Genomic DNA, 20,994 nt, shown 5'->3' on the forward strand with positions numbered 1-20,994 from the left:
CTGCTAAGGCCTACGATTTAATCCTACCTGATAGTTCAGGCTTGCGTAGGACAGATTTTATGGGTAGGTTGGTCCTGACTATGATAGGGTGACACTTGAAATAAGGACGCAGCTTAGTACATGACATAATTAAAGCTAAAACATATCTTTCAAGTAAACCATACCTCATTTCAACATCTAACAGGCTTTTACTTACATAATAGACAGGATGTTGCTGGCCTTCTTGTTCCTTTACCAAGACTGCACTTACTGGTGTGTCAGTGATAGATAGATATACTGACAGGGGTTCTCCCTTTTGTGGTTGAGCCAGTAAAGGTGGAGATGACAGGTACAATTTTAAGTCCTGAAAGGCTGCTTCGTACTCAGGTGTCCAATAGAACTGTTTATTTTTTCTAAGCAAGTTGCAAAATGTTTTACACTTTTCAGAGGATCTTGATATGAACCGGTTCAGGGCAGCTACCCGGCCTATCAATTTCTGAATGTCCTCGACAGACTTGGGTGACTGAAGTTCCAGGATGGCTTTTATCTGCTCAGGGCTGGCTTCTATTCCTCTTTTTGTCACCATGTATCCAAGGAACTTACCTGCAGAGACTCCAAAATGACAATTTGCAGGGTTGAGTTTCATGTTATATCTTTCCAATATTTGAAATGCTACTTCCAAGTGCTTCACATGATCTTCTGCATTTTTAGATTTTACTACCATGTCGTCTATATAGACTTCCATGATATCACCTATTTGATCCTTGAACATCATGTTGACCAGGCGCTGGTACGTTACCCCTGCATTCTTCAGGCCGAAATGCATGGTTGTGTAACAGTATATGCCTCGTTCTGTAATGAATGCAGTACTCTCTTGGTTAGCAGGGTGCATCTTTATTTGATTGAATCCACTGGAGGCATCCATGAATGTCAGCATCTCATGCCCTGCTGTGGCATCTACCATGGAATCAATATGTGGCAGGGGAAATGGATCTTTAGGGCAGGCTTTATTCAGGTCAGTGTAATCTACACAAACTCTCAATTTACCATTCTTTTTCTGCACAACAACCACGTTAGCTAGCCATTCAGGGTACATTACTTCCCTGATCATACCCATATCCAGAAGTTTCTCCACTTCCTCATTAATTATTGTGTTTCTTTCAGGCGCAAATTTTCGGCTTTTCTGTTGCACAGGCTTAAAAGATTGATCAATGTTAAGTTTATGTGTAATTACATCAGCACTAATTCCAGTCATATCAAAATGACACCAAGCAAACCAAGATGATTTATTCTTAAGAAACTTTACCAGTTCTGGCCTGACACAATCTGGGGCGTCAGACCCAACTAGAACATACCTGTCAGGATACTCAGGGTCTAGGATTACCTGATCTGTTTCCATCCTGGATGGTGCCACATAAGTGCCCCTGACAGGGTACGGTAATTTTTATGCAAGAGACTTACCTGCCTTGGAAGGCTTCAAGGCCGCTGTATAGCATTCTTGGGCTGTCATGTGTTGTCCTTTGATTGTTGCTATGCCCCAGTCTGCTGGCACCTTGATACACTGATGATAGGTTGATGGTACCGCCTTGATATTATGGATCCATGGCCTGCCCAGGATTTGCATTGTAGGATGACAAGCAATCCAGGACTCCAAATTTGTCGTAGGATGAGACACCTTTAACATAAGTTGGGAGATGAATTTCTCCCAATGTGCTTTTGGTTTCTACACTGAACCCTACCAAAATGCTGGATTTCTTGGTGATTTTTTCTTCGCCAATATTCATGGCTTTCAGTACATCAAGCATGATCAGGTTCACTAAACTGCCTCCATCTACTAGAATCCTCCTCACTGTAGCAGTTCCAATCTGCATTGAAATTACCAGGCCATCATGATGAACGTTAGGAACCCCTACCAAGTCACAATCACTGAAAGTGATTGATGGGACATGATCCGGTTTGCAGGGTGATGTAGTCCTTGGCGTCCTGGCTATCGTTTTTGCTACTGAACTGGTCAGGCCACAAATTTCCGATCCACCAGATATGAATTTTACTTCATAAATTGGGGGTGGTGGAGGAAGGTTGCGGTCCTGTTTTTGCTCCTGGTTCTCCTTGTTCTGATCTCCATTCCTGCCCTTTGTCCTGAGCAGGTCCTTTAGGTATCCAGATTTCAGCAGATAGGCCACTTCTTTCCTTAGGGTGAAGCAATCATCCGTTGTGTGTCCAATGTCCATGTGGAATTCAAACCACTTGGAGTTGTCTCTCCTAGGGTTGGGATTTTTCACCTTCCTAGGCCATCTGACTGCCGATCCCATGTTGTCAAGTCGCTGGATTAAGCCTACAATATCAACATTGAAGTTATGTTCAGAAATAGGTGGGAAAACTTTAGCCTTACCTTGATACTCATATGCCAGGTTGACTTCTGAATGGTCTGGCCTGGAATATGGAGTAGGTCTGTAATTGTTTCCTATGTTGCTCTTCCTATTGCTCTTTTCATAGTCCTTTGATCCACTGGATGATCCGACTTTGTAGCTTTTGTCTTCTTCCAGCCTGATATATGCAAGAGTCTTGGCCTGGACATCTTCGAAGGTATGACAGGGATACTTAGTGAGTTCATTGTATAAATCACTATGAGGTAGTAGCCCCTGTCTGAACACCTCCACTGCTGTTCCAACGTCACATCTGGGAATATACACTTGCTCCTTGTTAAATCTGGCGAGGAATACCCTGAGAGTTTCCTCTGGCTTCTGTGTAATCTTGTATAGATCACTGGACCGCTTCTCCAATTCTCTGCTGCTTGCAAACTATTGGTTGAAGTTGTTGATCAGGTTGGCAAAAGAATGGATGCTCCCAGTTGGCAGGTTGATGTACCATTGCAGAGCGGGTCCGGTCAGGGTTGTTCCAAACCCTTTGCACATGCAAACTTGTCTGAACTCACTTGGGATAGATGCAGCTAACATTTTCTGTTTATAGAGAGCTACATGATTCTGTGGATCTGTGGTTCCATCATAATTTTTCATAGACGGAATCACAAATTTTTTAGACAGATCCACTTTTGCTATTTCATCTATAAAAGGTGAATCAGCGTAACTATCAGGGGCAGCCTCCTCCAAACTGGCAGGAACTCCAGGTATGTTTTCGAATTTTTCGTTTAGTTTCTTGATCTCCTGGACTACTGCCATCATCAAGGCTGCTGCAGATTCATCAGGTTTTTCATTGTTATTGTTTGGCTTACCATCACCATCAACATTGATAAATTTAGAGCCACTTGGACTCCCAAAGCTGGAGAAATCAATGTTTTTGATAATTGATGCAAATGGTGTTCCTGGCTGGAATCTAGAGCCTGCTCCTTGAGTTTTTTCCAGTTTTTGTTTCAGAGCTGACTCAGATTCTCTTAACCGAAGGATTTCAGCCTCAGTTTGGGCTACCTTGTCTTTCAAACCTACCAACTCAGCAAGTTGTTGGAGGGCTGCGTTCAATTGTTCTTCGATGGTAGGATGGGCCATTTTTGTAGGTTATTTAGATTTTTTTGAGATAAGGGAAAAAAGATTTTAAAGAGCTAGATGCCCCACGGTGGGCGCCAATTATTTTGTATGGATTTTGCGCAAGCGAAATCTGGTCAGGGTAAGTCTAGGCAGTGTTAACTAGCTCGAACTTATCGATGAATATGCAGGGCAGGGTACGAAATAAGAAAAGTAAGGCGAGATAAACAAGTAAGAATAAGACAAGGGATTTGTACGTGGAAAACACTTAAATGGGAAAAAAACCACGGGCACCAAGCCAGGAGAGGATTTCACTATATTATTGAGTAATAAGCACAAATGATCGTAAAATAGCTCAAGTATTGTATGAGAGTATTGTATGCTAGAGTATGTGTTGTGTTTGCAAATAATCTTCAAATGCTCCTTATATAGCCCATGCTAAACGACTGCCAGATCTTGTACTTAATGCTGGATATTCCACCTTAATTGCTCGGATTAATGCTCTTTAATGTGCTTAATTATACTCTTAATTTCCGGCTTTTATTAGCAAATCTTCTTCATTAATCCTCCAATTATTATCCAAATATTGACAATAATATTATCTTTGAAGTGGTCAAATATTGTCCTTATATTTTGACCGTTGTCCTCTCCATGGCTGGCGCCTGTTTTCTGATACCCTGATGGCCTGACGTCCTGATGGTCAGGGCAGGGTGAGAAGTTATCTTGAAATATCTGCGGATTTCCAGGCCTAACATTCACCATACATAACTCAATCCTAATTAATCAACAAAAAAAAAACAGAACTCAATCCTAATTAATAAAAAAAAACAAATAGAAATTCAAAAATCAATCTTCTCGTTGAGCTAGACCAATTCTCCAAGGCTTCATATGTCATCGTCCTGTGTGAGATCAATGATCTCAATCTCGTCATCTTTTGTTAGATCAATAAACACAACATAATCATCCTTTGTCAGATCTATAATCTCGACTTGTTTTTTTTCGGTAATTCTTGAGGCTCCTTCTTTACGTCTACAATTTTTTTTGCCAAATTAATAATATCAAATTCATTCGCCTCTTCTTTTATCTCCTTCAACAATAATTTATTTTTCGAAGAGAACACTCGCTTTTTGTTTACTCCGGTCTTTTGTACCCGGCATGATTTATCAACTCCGAGTCCGTTCAAACTATTACTTCTAGTGTCTTTCATATTAAGATCTTTTTTATTTGTTTTGAGTGAAAGTGTTTACCACTTATATGCTACTTATATAGCCATATAGCAACCACCATATCTTATCAAAGAGTTATCAACTCCATAAATGATGGATTAGGATAACAAAATCTGTTGATGGTGCCAAAAGAAATCATATTTTGGCGCCAAAATCTCATTATAATCATATATACAGAGTAAATATCTCTGTCTTATGGGCTAGTGGGCTTATATTCACCGCGTAGTTGCTATACAAATGGAATTTAAGACGGAGCTTAAGACGGGTCAAATATTATTCTATTTGTATAGATAGAAAACAAATTTTGTTATTTCAGTCATTTCCCCCATTTGTATTATTTAACATATTTAACCCGTTTCAACATTAAGACGAATATACCCAACTTAAGAGAGAGTTAAAGTTCTACACAAATGAAATTTGAGTCGATTCGTTAAATTTTAGTTAACTTAATATGTAACTAGTTTAGATCCTGCGCAATTAATGCGTGGTATTTATAAAGTTTTTTTTATTTTTGTACTACTTAATCATGCTAAATTAACACCTAACTATTTTTTTATATTTCACGTCATTATATTTTATTTCGAGCAAAAAAAAAATTGAACTGGAAATTAATCCAAGAGAAATGTGTAATGTGCTGAAATGTATTTTTTTTATAACAAAAAATATCTTTTATACCAGAAAGTTAATGATTTCAATTCATAAATTCTCTCAATTTTTTTGTTATAAAATAAATCAAAACGATTTATAGTCTTGTTTTTACATAATATGAATAGTATTAGTCAAGTCATTTTCAAATAATAATATCAATAAAAGATTTAGTAGTTATTAGTTTTATATTATTTATACTTTATTTAAATATTATAGTTTGTGAAAATTATATAATTTGATGAAAAGATTAATTTTAATGAAAAGAATTATATAATGAAATACATTATAATTATTAATTTCCTTACTTAGTGAATACAATTAAATTATCAATAGCTTCCTTATTTAAAAAGAAGCTTTTTGAAGGGAAAATTTGTGAGTTCACTTATTATTTTAGTAGATAGGGGATACTATATCGATTTCACAATAAACATATTATCAAGTTATGGTATCAATAACTAATATCACAATGTACTTTCAAAATTTTAATTTAGACCAATATTTCATGTTATATTTATTCTTAGGTGCATATATAAAGTTAACTTTTACGATGTAGAAAATGTCAATTATCCTATTTCGATCATTACTAAGTTAATTCGATATTAGGTCATTCATCGCGTCGAGTCATCATCTGGTCACATGTTATTTTTGATGGGTTTCACATCAAATCGAGTTAAGAAAATATGTTATTGATATAGTCAATTTAATCTCAGTTATTCAATTTAGTTAGGCTTAACTTAGTTCACCATCTTTCGAAATCATTCTGTTTAGCTTAATTTAGCTCAATTCAATTCAGTACCGTCTTCAATTCAATTCATTAACACTTGTGTATTTTAAGTATAACCTTACTTTATAAATAAATTCCAAACATATAATTTTGTCATCGATAAAAATATAAAATATTAAATTGTCGCGATAAAATTTTAACATATTATATAATCCCTCCGTCAGTAATTTGGTTACCTTTGATTAAAATACTGCTCACGAGTAATAAAAAAACGTAAACAAATCTTGTACATAAATGGAGCACAAGAAAACAACATAAGAGTATACTTTACCATTTTTATCGTCTTAATTTATAATATAACATGACGGTCCAATAGATATGTCTGTTTCAACAAGCTTAATTCGCAAAATGACATATTTAATATTCAAATTCTAACTAAAATAAATATAAAAATAACAAAAATGACAAAAATGTTGGTTATGAGTCTCGAACCCATGTAGAACTTACCTCCTATTGCACTAAGAAACCATTGTGCCAAAGCCTGTTAATAGTTTCTATTGGGGATTGACTAATATTTATAACTTGTAACAGCCTTGCCTCATGGTACAAATGCTGCTCAACAGATTCCACAAAAAAGGGCACTTTTGGATTTCTTTTTTTTTAAAATATCTATAATTATTATTATTGTTAGTTGTTACAGCTAATTAATAATGTTAACTTCCTATATTACCCTTTAACATTATTTAATTTAAATTTCAAATTTAGATGGAGCGAAAGCCAAATAAGTAACAAATTTACGATAATACTCTCGGTGGCGCTTAAATTGAGCGTCACCGGATGGCGCCATCTCATTTTTCTTATAGATGAGTCTGTTTTATGTAAAATTTGTTAGTTATAAAGGTAGATAGCGAAAGAATTGATAAAATTTGAGTTAGTCGAATGAAGGTCCTTAATTATTAAGATGGAAAAATGGAAGGAGAGATGGGAGTGGTGGCCTAATCACCATATTCTTACAATCATACCTGTCATTACTTATTTGTAGATTCCATTATTTATATTTATTATTTATTTATTATTCTCTGTTCCAGTCAATTGTTGTTCTTTAGTTTGGGCACAAAGATCAAAAAAAGAGGAGGAAGCAGTTACTAAATGACAAGTGGACTAAGTTGAGTGTGAATGATCAAATTACTCATCAAGTTCATTCTTTAAATAGAAAGCATAACAATTGATTAAAACACCCAAAATAGAATAAGCCGACAAATGACCGGGGACATTTTATTATTTCCCACCATCTCCATTCGACCAGCATTATTCCCGGCCTTCTTATATCTTGCCTTCCTCCCATTACTTATTCTTACACTTAGCTTGCATTAATTATATTTCCATCTCATTCAAACAAAACTATAAGCTGAACAACCACATAAACATGACAATGAGCAACAACGTTCATCATCATCATCAGCAGCATGGTGACACCACACTTACCAAAGTGTTTGTAGGAGGTTTAGCATGGGAAACACTTAAGGAAGCAATGCACGACCACTTTGACCAGTATGGCGAGATCTTGGAGGCCGTCATCATCTCCGATAAGATCTCCGGCAGATCCAAGGGCTATGGTTTCGTATGTTTCAGTCACCTTCTTCAATTCCACGCATGTTTTCTTGTTCCATTTAATAGGAATATTTATAATAGTTGGGCCTCAACCATCACCTTAAAGCTTTGGTTGAGTTGGTTCATCTATCATGGTATCCGGTGCACAATTAACCACTCTTCAAGCCCAATGGGCATTTGAGTGAGGAAGCGTAATAGGAATATTTATAATAGTTGAGCCTCAACCATCACCTTAAGGCTTTGGTTGAGTTGGTTCATCTATCACCATTCTCTTTGCATTTGCTAACTCATTTTTTTATATAATAACACAATGTTGCATATATATATATATATATATATATATATATATATATATATATATATATGAGTAAAGTGTATTACGAGGACCCAAACTATACATATACCTAGCTATAAGGACCTGGAATTTAAAAGACAAGCTTTAAGGACCTATTGTCATATTGCCGTTAACTTCTCATCTAATGTTCGTTAATTTCTCACCCTAATTGCCATAGATATTGTTTGCATGTTACCATATTTTAGATACTAATTATTGATAAATAAATAAATAAATAAAACATTCCCTCCTCTGCAACTATTTATTTTGTAATTAAAGAAATATTTAATCAAAGACAAATTAATTATTAGGATAAAAAGGAATACGAATAACATTTTGTAATCATTTTTTTCTCTTTTTCAACCATGCAATGATATCACTCATTTTTTTACCGAAATACTACCTCGTTGATTCGTTGAACACTTATAAGAATTGGCTTGGCTCAAATAATTCGACTAAAAACAGCCTAACTCGAATATGACAAAGAGCCGAATTGACCCAATTCCAGTTAAACTTGGCACGAACTCTTTTAATCTAGAAACGACTCTACTCGAAACCACCTCATGAGTAATGATTGATGGAGTTGGGTGTTACTCCAAAACTTAAGCGTGGTAATATTGTCCACATTGGTAGAATAGTGGAAGACTTACCACTTTATATATGAAAATGTGTTAATTAGACTATAGATGATAGACTATAGTCTCTCCATGCGTGCCGTCCGGATCGGCTCGTGACACGTGTGCGGTGTGCGCTACCCTTTTTCGCTTTTGGTCCATATATTTTTCCTCGAATTCTAACTGTTGGAATATATTTTTCCTCGAATTTTTGCAAAAGATTTAATAATTAACACAATCGAAAATGTCTCCAGCAATCCGGTATTTTAAGGGTCAAGACCCAAAAATCTTCGACTTAAATCTAAAATAACCCGTTAGTTTTGTGGTTGAGGCCCGATCCGAATGAGTGTACCCAACTAGAAGGAGCACCTATCCCGAACAGGCTAACAATTACGAAGTACAAACTCTGTAGCCCGTATTACTTATTGTTAAGGGAGTGATGATATGGCTAACAAGAATAAAAGATTTGAAGATTATTTGTTTATACTCCATATAACTTGAAATTAGTTGATTTGTAAAAGAAATAAGTCTAACTTGGGGAATTACGACGAGAGAAAATCCAAGCGAGGGCGAACGGGTAATATCGTAAAGTAAACCTCGAAAAAAATCGAAATTTTTTACTAAGAAATTCGAAATTTTCAATATTCAGCGGAGGTGAGTGCCCCTACTAGCCCCCCTCTAAATTTGTCACTGGGGTGGAGTCATTTCTAGACTTTATGCTATTTGGAGTCGAGCCAATTCTTACAAGTGTTCAACGAGGTAGTATTTCGGTAAAGACACTCATGCTATTACATGGTTGAAAATGAGAGAAAAATGATTACAAAATATTACTCCGTATTTCCTTTTTCATAATAATTTGTTTACCGTTAATCAAAATATTTGTTAAAAAATTTATAAAACGTAAACAAATAATTGCTACCGAGGGAATGTATTTTTAGCAACAATCAGTAAGTAAAATATTTGTAACATGCAAACAAAATACTTCTAGCAATTAGGAGGAGAAAGTTAACGGAACATTGGATGAGATCTTGAGATGTTAACGGCAATAGGACAATAGGTCCTTAAAGCTTGTCTTTTAAATTTCAGGTCCAATCATTGCATGCTCCACTTCACAATTATTCCTCTTTTGTAGTAGGGTGTGTTAAGTTTTGTATCACAGTTCAGTCAATCTATCACACAGTTCCTATAATTAGAAAAGGGCTCATCTATGGAATATAAATTTATACAGTACAATTTTGTGTCAAATAAAAGCAAAAGATAAATCAGATGCAACAAATTCAACAATTGGACACCACATGCATCAATTTTTGTTGGTTGAAAGTTGAAATGGAGTTGTCATAAAAAAAAATCTCAATAATGTTATACAATAATGTAGGTGACCTTCAAGGATCCTGAAGCCGCAAAGAAGGCATGTGAGGATCCCACCCCAATTATCAATGGCCGACGGGCAAACTGCAATCTCGCTGCACTTGGAGCCCGTCGGCCTCCTAGACGATCATCATCCACCACCCCACCTCTCCAGCAACGCCAACCAGTATCCAACGGTGCTGGTAGCGCCAAAGCATTGAGAGGGCCCACCTCATGTGCTGCCAAGGTCCAGTGGTACTATCCTGCCCATCAACACCATCAAGCTCTTCCTTTTTATCCTGGGTATATATATTCATTACTATCTTTTGCCTTACACTTCGTCTGCTGTAAAAAAAGCAAGTAATAAGCTCAGAGATAATACGAATAATATAATATTATAAGATGTTAAACATAATAAATTGATAAACACTATTAACTTTAGTCCTCTTTTTCATAATGAATACCAACATAATCAATAATTAATAATCAGTACCAAAATATTAACTTTTTTCTACAATAGGTACCAAGTCGCCTTCTTACTCTAATTTTTCTTCCTACTTTAAAGATGCTTTCATCTAAGAGGGGGATTTTGAACGTGGGTGAGTGGACATTTGTGTTGGAAGTAATGCAAAGGCTAGTAATGTTGTCTAAATACATTACATCATAGAGAAGCCTTCCATTTTCCTCGTAAGAGAATCTCTACACTTTCTCCACTACTTGCATGATTATAGCCACTAACTCCATGATTTTTGGCTCATGTATGTTCATGATGGTGGTTAGGCCACTAACTTTGTGGTTATGGTGCTAATTAACCACTATAAATAGAGAAGTGTAGTCATTTGAGAACAACACATCTTCATATATCTTTACTACCTTCTCTATGATAATTTTGAGCATATCATATGAGTTCCAACTCCTAATAGTTGAGTACACAACTTTTAGGAGTGTTGTGTGACCTTGGGGGACGACGCCTACATCGATTTGTACCGTAGTCGGGGCGATTTCGTTTCTCATTCAGTGGCCTCCATACCACAACACAACAACAAATATTCTCTAATTATATCTTCACCCCTATAGTGATACTATATTTCCAACAATTTGTATTTGAATGATGGCTTTTTGGACTTTTTTGAGTAGGTTAAGATTGGATTTTTAGACGACTTGATATCTATCATAGAAAAAAGTTAATATTTAGGTACTGATTAATAATTATTGATTATGTTGGTACTGATTATGAAAAAAGATCCTTATATTGATATTGTTTATCAATTAACCCTTGTTTTATTATTTAATTTTGCAGATGCTCTCCTGCCTACATTACTGCCCATGATCACGTTGGTTACAACCATGTGAGTCTCCTACTCATTTATCAGAGTGGGGATCCTCTGTCCCATTTGGTGTCCCAATGCATGTACCAATCCAATCATCTTCTAACACATCAACAAATTAATATAATTATTGCAATATTTTATTTTGCAACAAGTGATGTGTCAAAAGGTGAGTGGGGTGGCACACACAATGGGACACAAAAGTGGGACAGAGGATCCTTACTGCATTTATCACGGTATTTTTGCAATGAGGATCCTCTGTCTCACTTTTGTGTCCCATTCCGTGTCCCACTCCATACACATTTTGACACATCAACACACTACCACATTTATTGTGTATTTTTTATTTGCAACAAGTGATGTGTCAAGATGTGTATGAAGTGGAACACAAAATGGGACACAAAAGTGGGACAGATGATCCTTACTGCAAACGAGTAATGTTTTATGAGTTGGTGTGTTGACTGACTGTTGAAACAAACAATGGTGCAGAAAGTGAGCTTCAACAGCAGTGGGGGATACATGAACGGGCATTACACACAGATGTACGCAGGTGGACAGGCAATGGTAGCGGGAGCAAACACAATGATGGCAATGTATCCGTATTACCCTTACACACACCACCACCAGCAGGCTGCAATGGGCCTTCCAGCAGCCCACTTCTTTCCACCTTCTTCTTCTTCCGCCCCAATCACTGCTTCTTCTCCTATTATCTCCAAGCCCACTGTTGCTCTTTGCACTCCCCCTTCTACAGGTACCTTTCTTTTCCTTTGCAAGAATATTTTAATTAGAGGTAAATATATAATTTGGATAGAGTGACTAAAATTTATTGTGGATTACAGAAATTAACGGCTATTACTATTTACTGCCCAAGTGATCGAGTATAGAAGCTTCATATATTAATGGGTCATTGAGTCATAGGATTCTAGGATCATGTTATATGATTCTACGACTGATTTTTTTTTTCTAAATAAATTGAAGGGATATTCTCTCGGGTACTACTCAGCTTTTTCATTTTCTATGATATACCCTTCTTTTCGTGCAAAAAAACATTGACCGTCAATAACTCTTGGCTACAAGTTCAGAATACGATAAACTTTTTTTCCAAATTGACTGTCTTTAAGAGGTCTTCCGTTTGAAAAAAAATTCACCGACGTCTCAACTTGTAGTCGGGAATTATGGTCGGGAATTATGGTCGGTCAAAGTTTATTCGTTAAAAATTGTTTGACCAACCATAACTACCGGCTACGAGTTCAAAAAGCGGTGAATTTTTTTTTCAAATTGAAGGCCTTGACGAGATAATTGGTTTGAAAAAAAAAATTACCGTTTTCTGAACTCGTAACAGAGAATTATTGTCGGTCAAAGTTTTTTTGCAAAAAACGAGGGTACACCATAGAAAATGAAAAAATTCGGGGGTACACGAGAGAATATCCCTAAATTGAATAATTAGTTCCTGTAATAGAAGGATACTACCTAAGATTGAGATCGCTCATGATGTATTGGATCTTAAGATCATAGAATCGTATGATCAAAGAATCGTATGATCAAAATTGATAATTTACCTGAACGTCTAAAAATATTGCCACAATATTCAGTTATTAACGGTAATAAATAAATGTTTAACTAATTAAAGGACACGATCCATATTTTAGATGGTTTTATTATACATTTTTTGTTTACTAATATTCCTTCCAATGTGTGTATATTGTCTTACTATTTATTTTCGAAATATTAAAAAAAAATAGAAGAAAAATTATTACTCTACCCATGTCATTTTAATAGAGTGAGGGGTACTTAAAATATTATGGAAATAGGCAATTAGTATAGTGTGGAATAAATTTTAGCGAAAAAAGCACAATAAAAGTGGAATGAAGGGAGTAATATAGAGTACTCCGTATTAGTTTGAAGAAGTAATTAGAGGGTCATAATCATAAATGTAGCCTGTAGGCAGTAGATCTAATAAGCAAGTCATCAAGTAGTGGATATCAATGATTTGATCAATGTTTCACCATTCTTCTCAAACATGGTCGCGAGTAAAAAGTAATCTTGAAGAGGATATGGGGAGTACCCACATTAAAGAGAATTGACCATCTTCTTGTGCTTATACATCCTCTTAGCATCCTTTTTGAAAAGGAAGAGAAAGATATTTTTCATAGAGAGGAATAACCATTTTCTTAAGAACATGTACAATAGAAAGGATGATATGATCCTCCTATTTTTTTTCTCCCTATCTTTTTTTAATACATCATTTTTTCTATCCTCCACCTTCATTTCCACTATATTCATCCTCTTCTTGTATTTTTTTTCTTACAATAGATAAGATCCTCTTATAATTCCTCTATACATTTAATTATATATACTTGCGCGAAAGTGGCAATTTACCTCCCTTAACTTTGGTCAATGGTGAAATTAAACCCCTTAAGTTTCATTTGTAGCAATGAAGCCCTTTAACTTTGATCGAAAGTGAAATTAAACCCCATTGTGTGATTTTCCATGAATATTCCATCAAAATGAGTTTCATAATCGAATTAATAAAGTACAAAATTTATTTTTTATAATCTTATAACTTTTATACAATATATAATTGAAATAGTGAGTATTTTTGATAATTTTACAATTATTAGACAATTTATTATAAATGTTAGAATAGTTCATCAATTGTTATCATATTTTTATTTTGTTTATTATAGATGAATGTAAAATTATTGTTTAGTTGAAAAATTAATTTTGTATAAATTATTAAAATTGAAATTAGTAATTTTTATTTGTTATTAATTGTGTAATATAAATATAAAAATGAGTTTTTGTGGAGTTTTAAGTGATTATTAAAAATCAGGGCTGAATTTCACTTTTTGTTAAAGTTAAGGGGCTTAATTGCTACTGTTTAAACTTAAGGGGCCTAATTTCACCATTGAACATAGTTAAGGAGACAAATTGCCACTTTTACGTATAAACTTGTAACAAAAGAAAAAAAATAACATATAATTATTCCACATGTGAAAAAATCAATGGAAAATTGGCACAAGGGCCAAGACTCCAATTCCTCTAATTTTAGAGGAAGTAGTAATTGACCCCTTCTTCTTTTCTTGGTCTTTGTGCCAAAATCAAAGGACAACAATTGATCGGGACAGAGGGAGTAAATAACATTGATTTTTCTTTGTTTGGAAGTTATTAAATTACGGTTGTTGATTGTTATACACGCCTCGTTAAAATTAACTTTATTGAGTGTTTGGTCGATGTCATTGGAATAGATTTTGTTCATTCCAATGTTTTGTGGTATTTTAAAATGAAGTTAGATACCTACCGATTTTTAACTTTATTACACAAAAATTTCAAACCCTATTCCTTTACTTATATATTTAATCTTAAAATGAACCAATAACTAAAAAAGGGTATGCAATTCGATTATTCGAAGTCCATACCTTCTTAATATCACACTCAAATTCTATTCCCTTCCAACTTTTGAACAAATCACATATTATTTATATTGGTAATAAATGGATATTAGACATGTCATGTGGGTCTAGTGAAGTCATGGTCAGATTCGGATTAATCGATTCAGGGCAAAATAAGAGTCGAGTCATATAGGTTATACTTGTATTTGTGAAATGACGTTTGGTAGACGTATTACATGGAAGTGTGATAAGTACTTGTAACAGTTGGTAGAAAACTTAAGTATCGGTTCAAGACTGGACCTGATCGAAGTGGAATGAATCCGGCCGAATTAAAAAATAAATATATTAAATAGGCAGACTGAAGACAAGGACTAAAAGTTTTGGTCTTGAATCGCAATGTAACCCAAATGACATAACCTTAAATATTTAACTAATAAATAAATGTTTTTACAAAAATTGGAAGTCAAACTTTTACCACCAATTCTCATTTCGGATAGACTATTACGTCCGAAGTTTTTAGACGGCCTTATATGACCATTTTTATGGTAAAATGTGACTATTTAAACTTGATCACTTTTTATCATAAAAATGTTACTTGTACTATTTAAACTAAGTCATATTTGGCTGTAAATGAGTTATATATAGTCCGTTTGAAACCTTCAAACGAAACCGTCCGTTTAACGGGATAACTTCTGAACTTTTACCCTGTAAAACAACAATAGGTCTTGGTATAGACGGGTGAGGCGAACAGACGGGTATAGACCTCTAATAAAATGGGTAGGGGGACAAGGTGGGGCATCCCCATGTGCTTCCCTCTTTATAGCAAATGAGTATTTTGTGAGAGAAAATGGTATCCGTCTATACGTATAGACGGATAGTGTCCGTCTATAATGAGAATTTGTGGTAAAACAATTGGTTGGATATGATTTATGGAGAACTACGTACGGAGTATGATATATACAGTACTAATAAACATAATAATTTGATTGGTTATCATATTTATTGGGTTCAGTGTGCTTGACGGTGGAGTAGATTCAGCTGAAGGGCAGCTAATCATCAAATGTAAAGGTGTATATCCCTTAAAAACATCAAGGAAGATGGTGGCACATTGACCACTCTGACAACTCTACTATCTCATCTGGGGCTAGCTCTTCTTACCAACCCAAAATGAGAACCACAAATCCCATTTTTTGTAATTCGATTTAATTTGTTCAATTTATAATTATTATTAGTATCAAATTGTATTATTATAGATGGATATTGTTACTAATTAATATATACATTTAATTAATCTTAGGTGCTGTTTGGTCCGGTTTTAGAAGTGCTTTTTCACTGACAAGCTAGATCAAACAATCGATTTTGAAGAAGTTAAAACAACTTCTTTTAAGCCCAAAAGCCAATTTTGAGAGCCAAAAGTAGAAGCACCAATTTGGTGCTTCCAGCTTTTAATTTTATTTTAAGGATTTTTAATGCAGAAATGACAAATTGTATGTTGTAAACATGTCAAAAATAAAATAAAATTAGACTTATTCATTCATATTTTTCCACTCTACAAATCGAGACCCATCTTTATATACTTTTCAACAAAATTTTCATTTTTCATCCGCTTATGTAAAAAGTCTTGTTGAGAAGTCGTTTTTTTGCAAAATGTTAGGCCAAACACCAACAGTTTTATCAAGGAATAGCTTATTAAAAAAAACTCATTTCTAAAAGTAAAAACAGTTTTCCTAAAGCGAGGCCAAACATGCCCTTAGTTCCTGACATGGTATAAGTTGTATGCCATCAAAAGTAATACCAAAAGAGTAAAATAACATGCACGATGAAGGTAACAGTAAAATCTATAAAGAAAAACTAAACTATTTCAATAATAATAATAATAATAATAATAATATAGGTTAAATAACCATTTGAGGGGCTTTTATTGATTGAAAGAACTAATTAAACGTAATCAAGTAAATAACATGCAATTGAAATAGTCAAACTAAATATGTGAGTCGTCTCAAATTCAACAAATATCAACTATCAACTAAACTTAAATTTGATCACCGGTTATTCAATATTCCAACTAAAATATCAAGTACTTTATTGTGAAATATAAGTTATGACTCAATTTCCATTTTCTTCTTAAGATAAGCTAGATATATCAATTAGAAATATTATAAGACCCTAACTATTAGATAATCAAACAAAAGCAAGTGGTATTCAACCTAATAGCGATAACAATGATTTAAGGAATCAATAGGGATAATGATCATTAACTAAATGTTTAGGCCAAAAACCGCACCTCGGCCTAATAGGGAGCGAGCCCATTTGATTTCGTCTAAAGAGCTGGGCCGTGGAAACTATGCAAATACAAAAGGCCCGTTAACAGAAGGAGCCCGCGCATTGAAGAATTATCAGGGAGATTTCAGAGAGATTTCAGGGAGATTATGGAGATTAGCGGAAGAGGCTTCGTTTATGGAAAGAAGTATGGGAGGACTAATATTGCTTACCATAAACGGAGTAGGACACATCTAGGGTTCTTGCCCTATAAAAAGCCAAGGAAACGAGAAAGAGAGGCATTCAAGATCTCATATACACACGCAACACATTGTGATAGCTAGGTTTACATTCCGTCTTCTATGTACTCATCCTCATATTAACAGCTAGTGCAATCCTTGAAAGGGTATCGTCCCTTCCCGCGGTCGTTTCCCATATTGGGTTTTCCGTGTCACCAAATCTCACGTGTCAACCTTTATTTACGTATTTAATTCCTTTACTTTGCATTAGACATAAGTATTCACTCAACATACAACGAGTAAGACCGCACTGACCTCGCTTAACCTAATTCGGTAGAAAATTACCAAAACAGTTTGGCGCCCACCGTGGGGCATTGTGGTCGTCATTCATTGATTACTCAGACATATAATGTATAAACAAACATCAGCAGCTGTGTCAGGAAGCGGCCAGCCGTCGATACCACCAAATCCAGTTCAAAATCCAGCATCGGCGGCACAAACTCAGGCCCCCAGACACACTCCAAGAACCACATCCGTGACAAAAGTCACTCTGCCTCCCAGAACTCCTGCTATGGCGACCCAACCCAGATCAGACAGGGACACAACAAGTTCAGGCTTTACTCCACCGCCAAGTCCAACACAAACCTTGCTTAGTGGCATGGAGAATCTTCACAAGGTCATGGAAGGTATGCGAGAAGACCAGAAGAAGGCAGAAGCTGAGGTAAGGAAGAGGAACAGGGAACTCTGGGCGCAGATAGACATTCTGAGGCAGCAGTCTAGTACACTGGCAAGCGCGGAGGATGAAGGTCAGGCCCCGGTAGTAGATCTTACCCAGGGGGCATCAAGCAGCAGGAGTCAACTTCGACAAATACCAGCCGAGTTGGTAACAAGATTAGATCTGACAGCAGTACAAAGAGGAGAAAGGATAACCCCACAAGGGCTTGGATACCTCACACCAGACAGCTGGCAGCCAGCCAGCCGTGTGGAAGTACAACCAGGTAACCTCCCAGTTGGTAACTTCGTGGTAACTAACCAAACACCCGGTGCAGGATCCGCGGGTAAGCTGGCACCAGGAAACGCTCGTGACCTCAACCCCATTAGCTACCACGCCGCATCAGGACCTTCAAGAGTTCGGGCCTGGAAGCAACACTCCAAGTCAGCAGGTAGCAGACAGAGTAATCCCGGACTCAGGAAGCCTGACCAACCAGCAGTATCTGGAGCTGAGGGAAATGCTGAGCATGGTCCCAGGATTACCATCTCCACTTGAGAAGGCGGCACCCGACAGTTATGCTGACTCGCCATTCGTGGACGCCATATCCGTTGTCGCCATGCCAAAGGGATTCACCAATCCAAACATGCCTCTCTTTGATGGCACGGCAGATCCCTTTGACCACATGAGCCAGTACAAGCATAAAATGATGACAGTGACGGCTGTAGGACAAGTAAAAGAAGCCTGTATGTGCAAAGGGTTTGGATCCACACTGTCGGGACCAGCACTCCGATGGTTCGTAAGCTTGCCTAACAGATCAATATCTACGTTTGCCGACCTGGTAAACGCATTCACTCAAAGAATTCGCAAGCAAATGGGGAAGCCGTAGAAGCATGCGGGTGACTTGTATGCGAGAACTTGTTCAAGGAGCAAGTGAGACCATTGGAGAGTACAACACCAGATTTAACAATGAGAAGGTGGCGGTACGGGAATGTGACGTGTCAAAAGCAGTGGAGGCCTTCAGAAGGGGCTTGCACCATGACTTAAACCTGTACAAGCAGCTAACCATGCACCCTTGTCATAGGTTCGAAGCAAGATATAGAAAAGGCGTGGCGCGATCGCCGAAGAAGATATCCTAGCGAGCCAAAGATACCAAGTATGTCAAGCGTATCCAAAGACATCGCCATGGAGAAGTCAGGTAGAAAGCAACCCACTAGCAAGAAGGATGAAAGACACAGGCCATATGGTAGGGGAGTCAACAGAATTGACAACGAGAAAGAGAACCAAAGAACTCCCTACATCGGCGAATATGGATTCACAACTGGCGTCGGAGGAATCCTGAAAGCACTCAGAGAGATGGGAGACGGGGTAAGATGGCCCAGGCCACCAGTAGAAGGACAAGCATGGCAAAAAGACAGTAAGAAAAAAAGTGAGTTCCATCGTGACATCGAGCATCACACGGAGGATTGCTACACACTGCGTAGAGAGATCAGATGCCTATATGAGCAAGGAGAACTGAGCCACCTATTACCACATGGGGGCAAGCAGCAGGATAAGGTAGGCTCCGCAAAGCCTGCAGCGCCACCTACATGCACCAAGATAATAAACGTGATAACAGGCGGCTCAGACTTAAGCGGATTGACATATTCAGCAGCCAAAAGGCGTGCTACTGAAACTAAGGGAGATAGACAAGAAACTTCCTGCAGAATTTCTCACAGTGACCTACCTGTTGTTGCTTTCGACGAAGGGGATGTACATGACGGACAGGAACATCATGACGCACTTATCATAACTCTGTCAATGGCAAACTGCACAGTTAGAAAGGTCCTGGTGGATACTGGTAGCTCGGTCAATTTGATCATGCTGAAAACCATAGAAAACATGGGGTTTAGCGAGAAGGATTTGTAGAAGAAGACCATCCCGCTGGTAGGGTTCAGTGGAGAGACAACTAACTTATTGGGAGAAATAGTAATCCCAACCTATGTAGGAGGAGTCAACAAACAGGTAAGGTACCTGGTCATAGACGGACCATCTACCTACAATGTCATTCTTGGAAGACCATGGTTGCATCTGATGATAGCAGTCCTCTCAACATATCATCAATGCGTAAAGTTCCCCACGCCATGGGGAGTAGAGACAATACGAGGAGACCAGGAGGAAGCTAGAGGCTGCTATAAGAAAGCGTTAAAGTGCACAGCCAGCCCCCCAGCATAGCAATTACAGAAGCACTGTTGAACCATATAGAATATATGTTTATGTTTTGATGATGTCAAGAGTGCTTTACTGTTTATATACTCGTTACGCGTAATTGTTTGTTTAAGTCCCTTCAGATTAGACTTAATATTTGCCAAGCTTAAAGAATTGTGATGAAAATATACAAGACTATTACTATGATCAAGCCCTCAATTACGTATCAAGATTTTGCAAGATTGTGGAAGAATTATTCAAGCATCGTGAGAAGACGAAGCTCGTCTAAAGTTTAATCAAGCTTGAATGATGAAGTAGCCTACACTCGAAGATCTTCTAAGAAGATTAGAATAGTGTAGGTGATTATCTCGTAATGGTAACATATGAGTGGATTTCTTATATTGGTAAAGTTATAGCTTGACAGCTATAACATTACTTATGTAAAAGCTCAATGTTATAGCTCTTCTACTATAACATTGAGATGCTGAGTTTATATTACACACGACTCAAGAAGTTTTCAAATTGTTTTTGTTCTTTTAAATATTCTAGCAAAAGTATTTATTTAATAAGGAAGCTCATAATTCATTAGAGTGTGGTTTTGCTTTAAACTTATAATTAGTAATTATGTTGGATCAACTTATGAGTTGAGCTGTATTACTAATTAGGGTTTTACCAAGGCATACTCTTAAACCCTAAAATCTAACCTAACTTCAAGCTAGGGTTTTTCACGAAAAACGAGGCATATGGGCCGTGGTTATTTCGTGTAAACCTAATGGATAAAAGATTATTATTGTTAAGATTTTATTCTCTAGAATTATCTTAACATATCTTTTATATTTAGCTTGATATCTTTATTTATGATAAAGATATTCTTGATATGGAAAATCTTATCATATCTTAAGATTTAGGGAAAGAATA

The 20,994-nt window shown here is 36.5% G+C and overlaps 1 protein-coding gene across 1 annotated transcript; it reads left to right on the plus strand.

Annotated features, from left to right (window-relative positions):
- The first annotated feature begins 7,346 nt into the window (after positions 1 to 7,346).
- On the plus strand, positions 7,347 to 15,978 carry LOC141600076 (putative RNA-binding protein ARP1). Its single transcript, XM_074420251.1, has 5 exons — positions 7,347 to 7,677; positions 9,991 to 10,265; positions 11,263 to 11,311; positions 11,780 to 12,041; positions 15,695 to 15,978. Exons 1-5 carry the CDS (start codon positions 7,483 to 7,485, stop codon positions 15,712 to 15,714), a joined length of 801 nt encoding a protein of 266 aa, XP_074276352.1. The 5' UTR covers positions 7,347 to 7,482; the 3' UTR covers positions 15,715 to 15,978.
- Positions 15,979 to 20,994: the final 5,016 nt, after the last annotated feature.

Source organism: Silene latifolia, chromosome 9 (genome assembly GCF_048544455.1).
Source record: "Silene latifolia isolate original U9 population chromosome 9, ASM4854445v1, whole genome shotgun sequence".
In the NCBI taxonomy this organism is placed as follows: Eukaryota; Viridiplantae; Streptophyta; class Magnoliopsida; order Caryophyllales; family Caryophyllaceae; genus Silene; species Silene latifolia.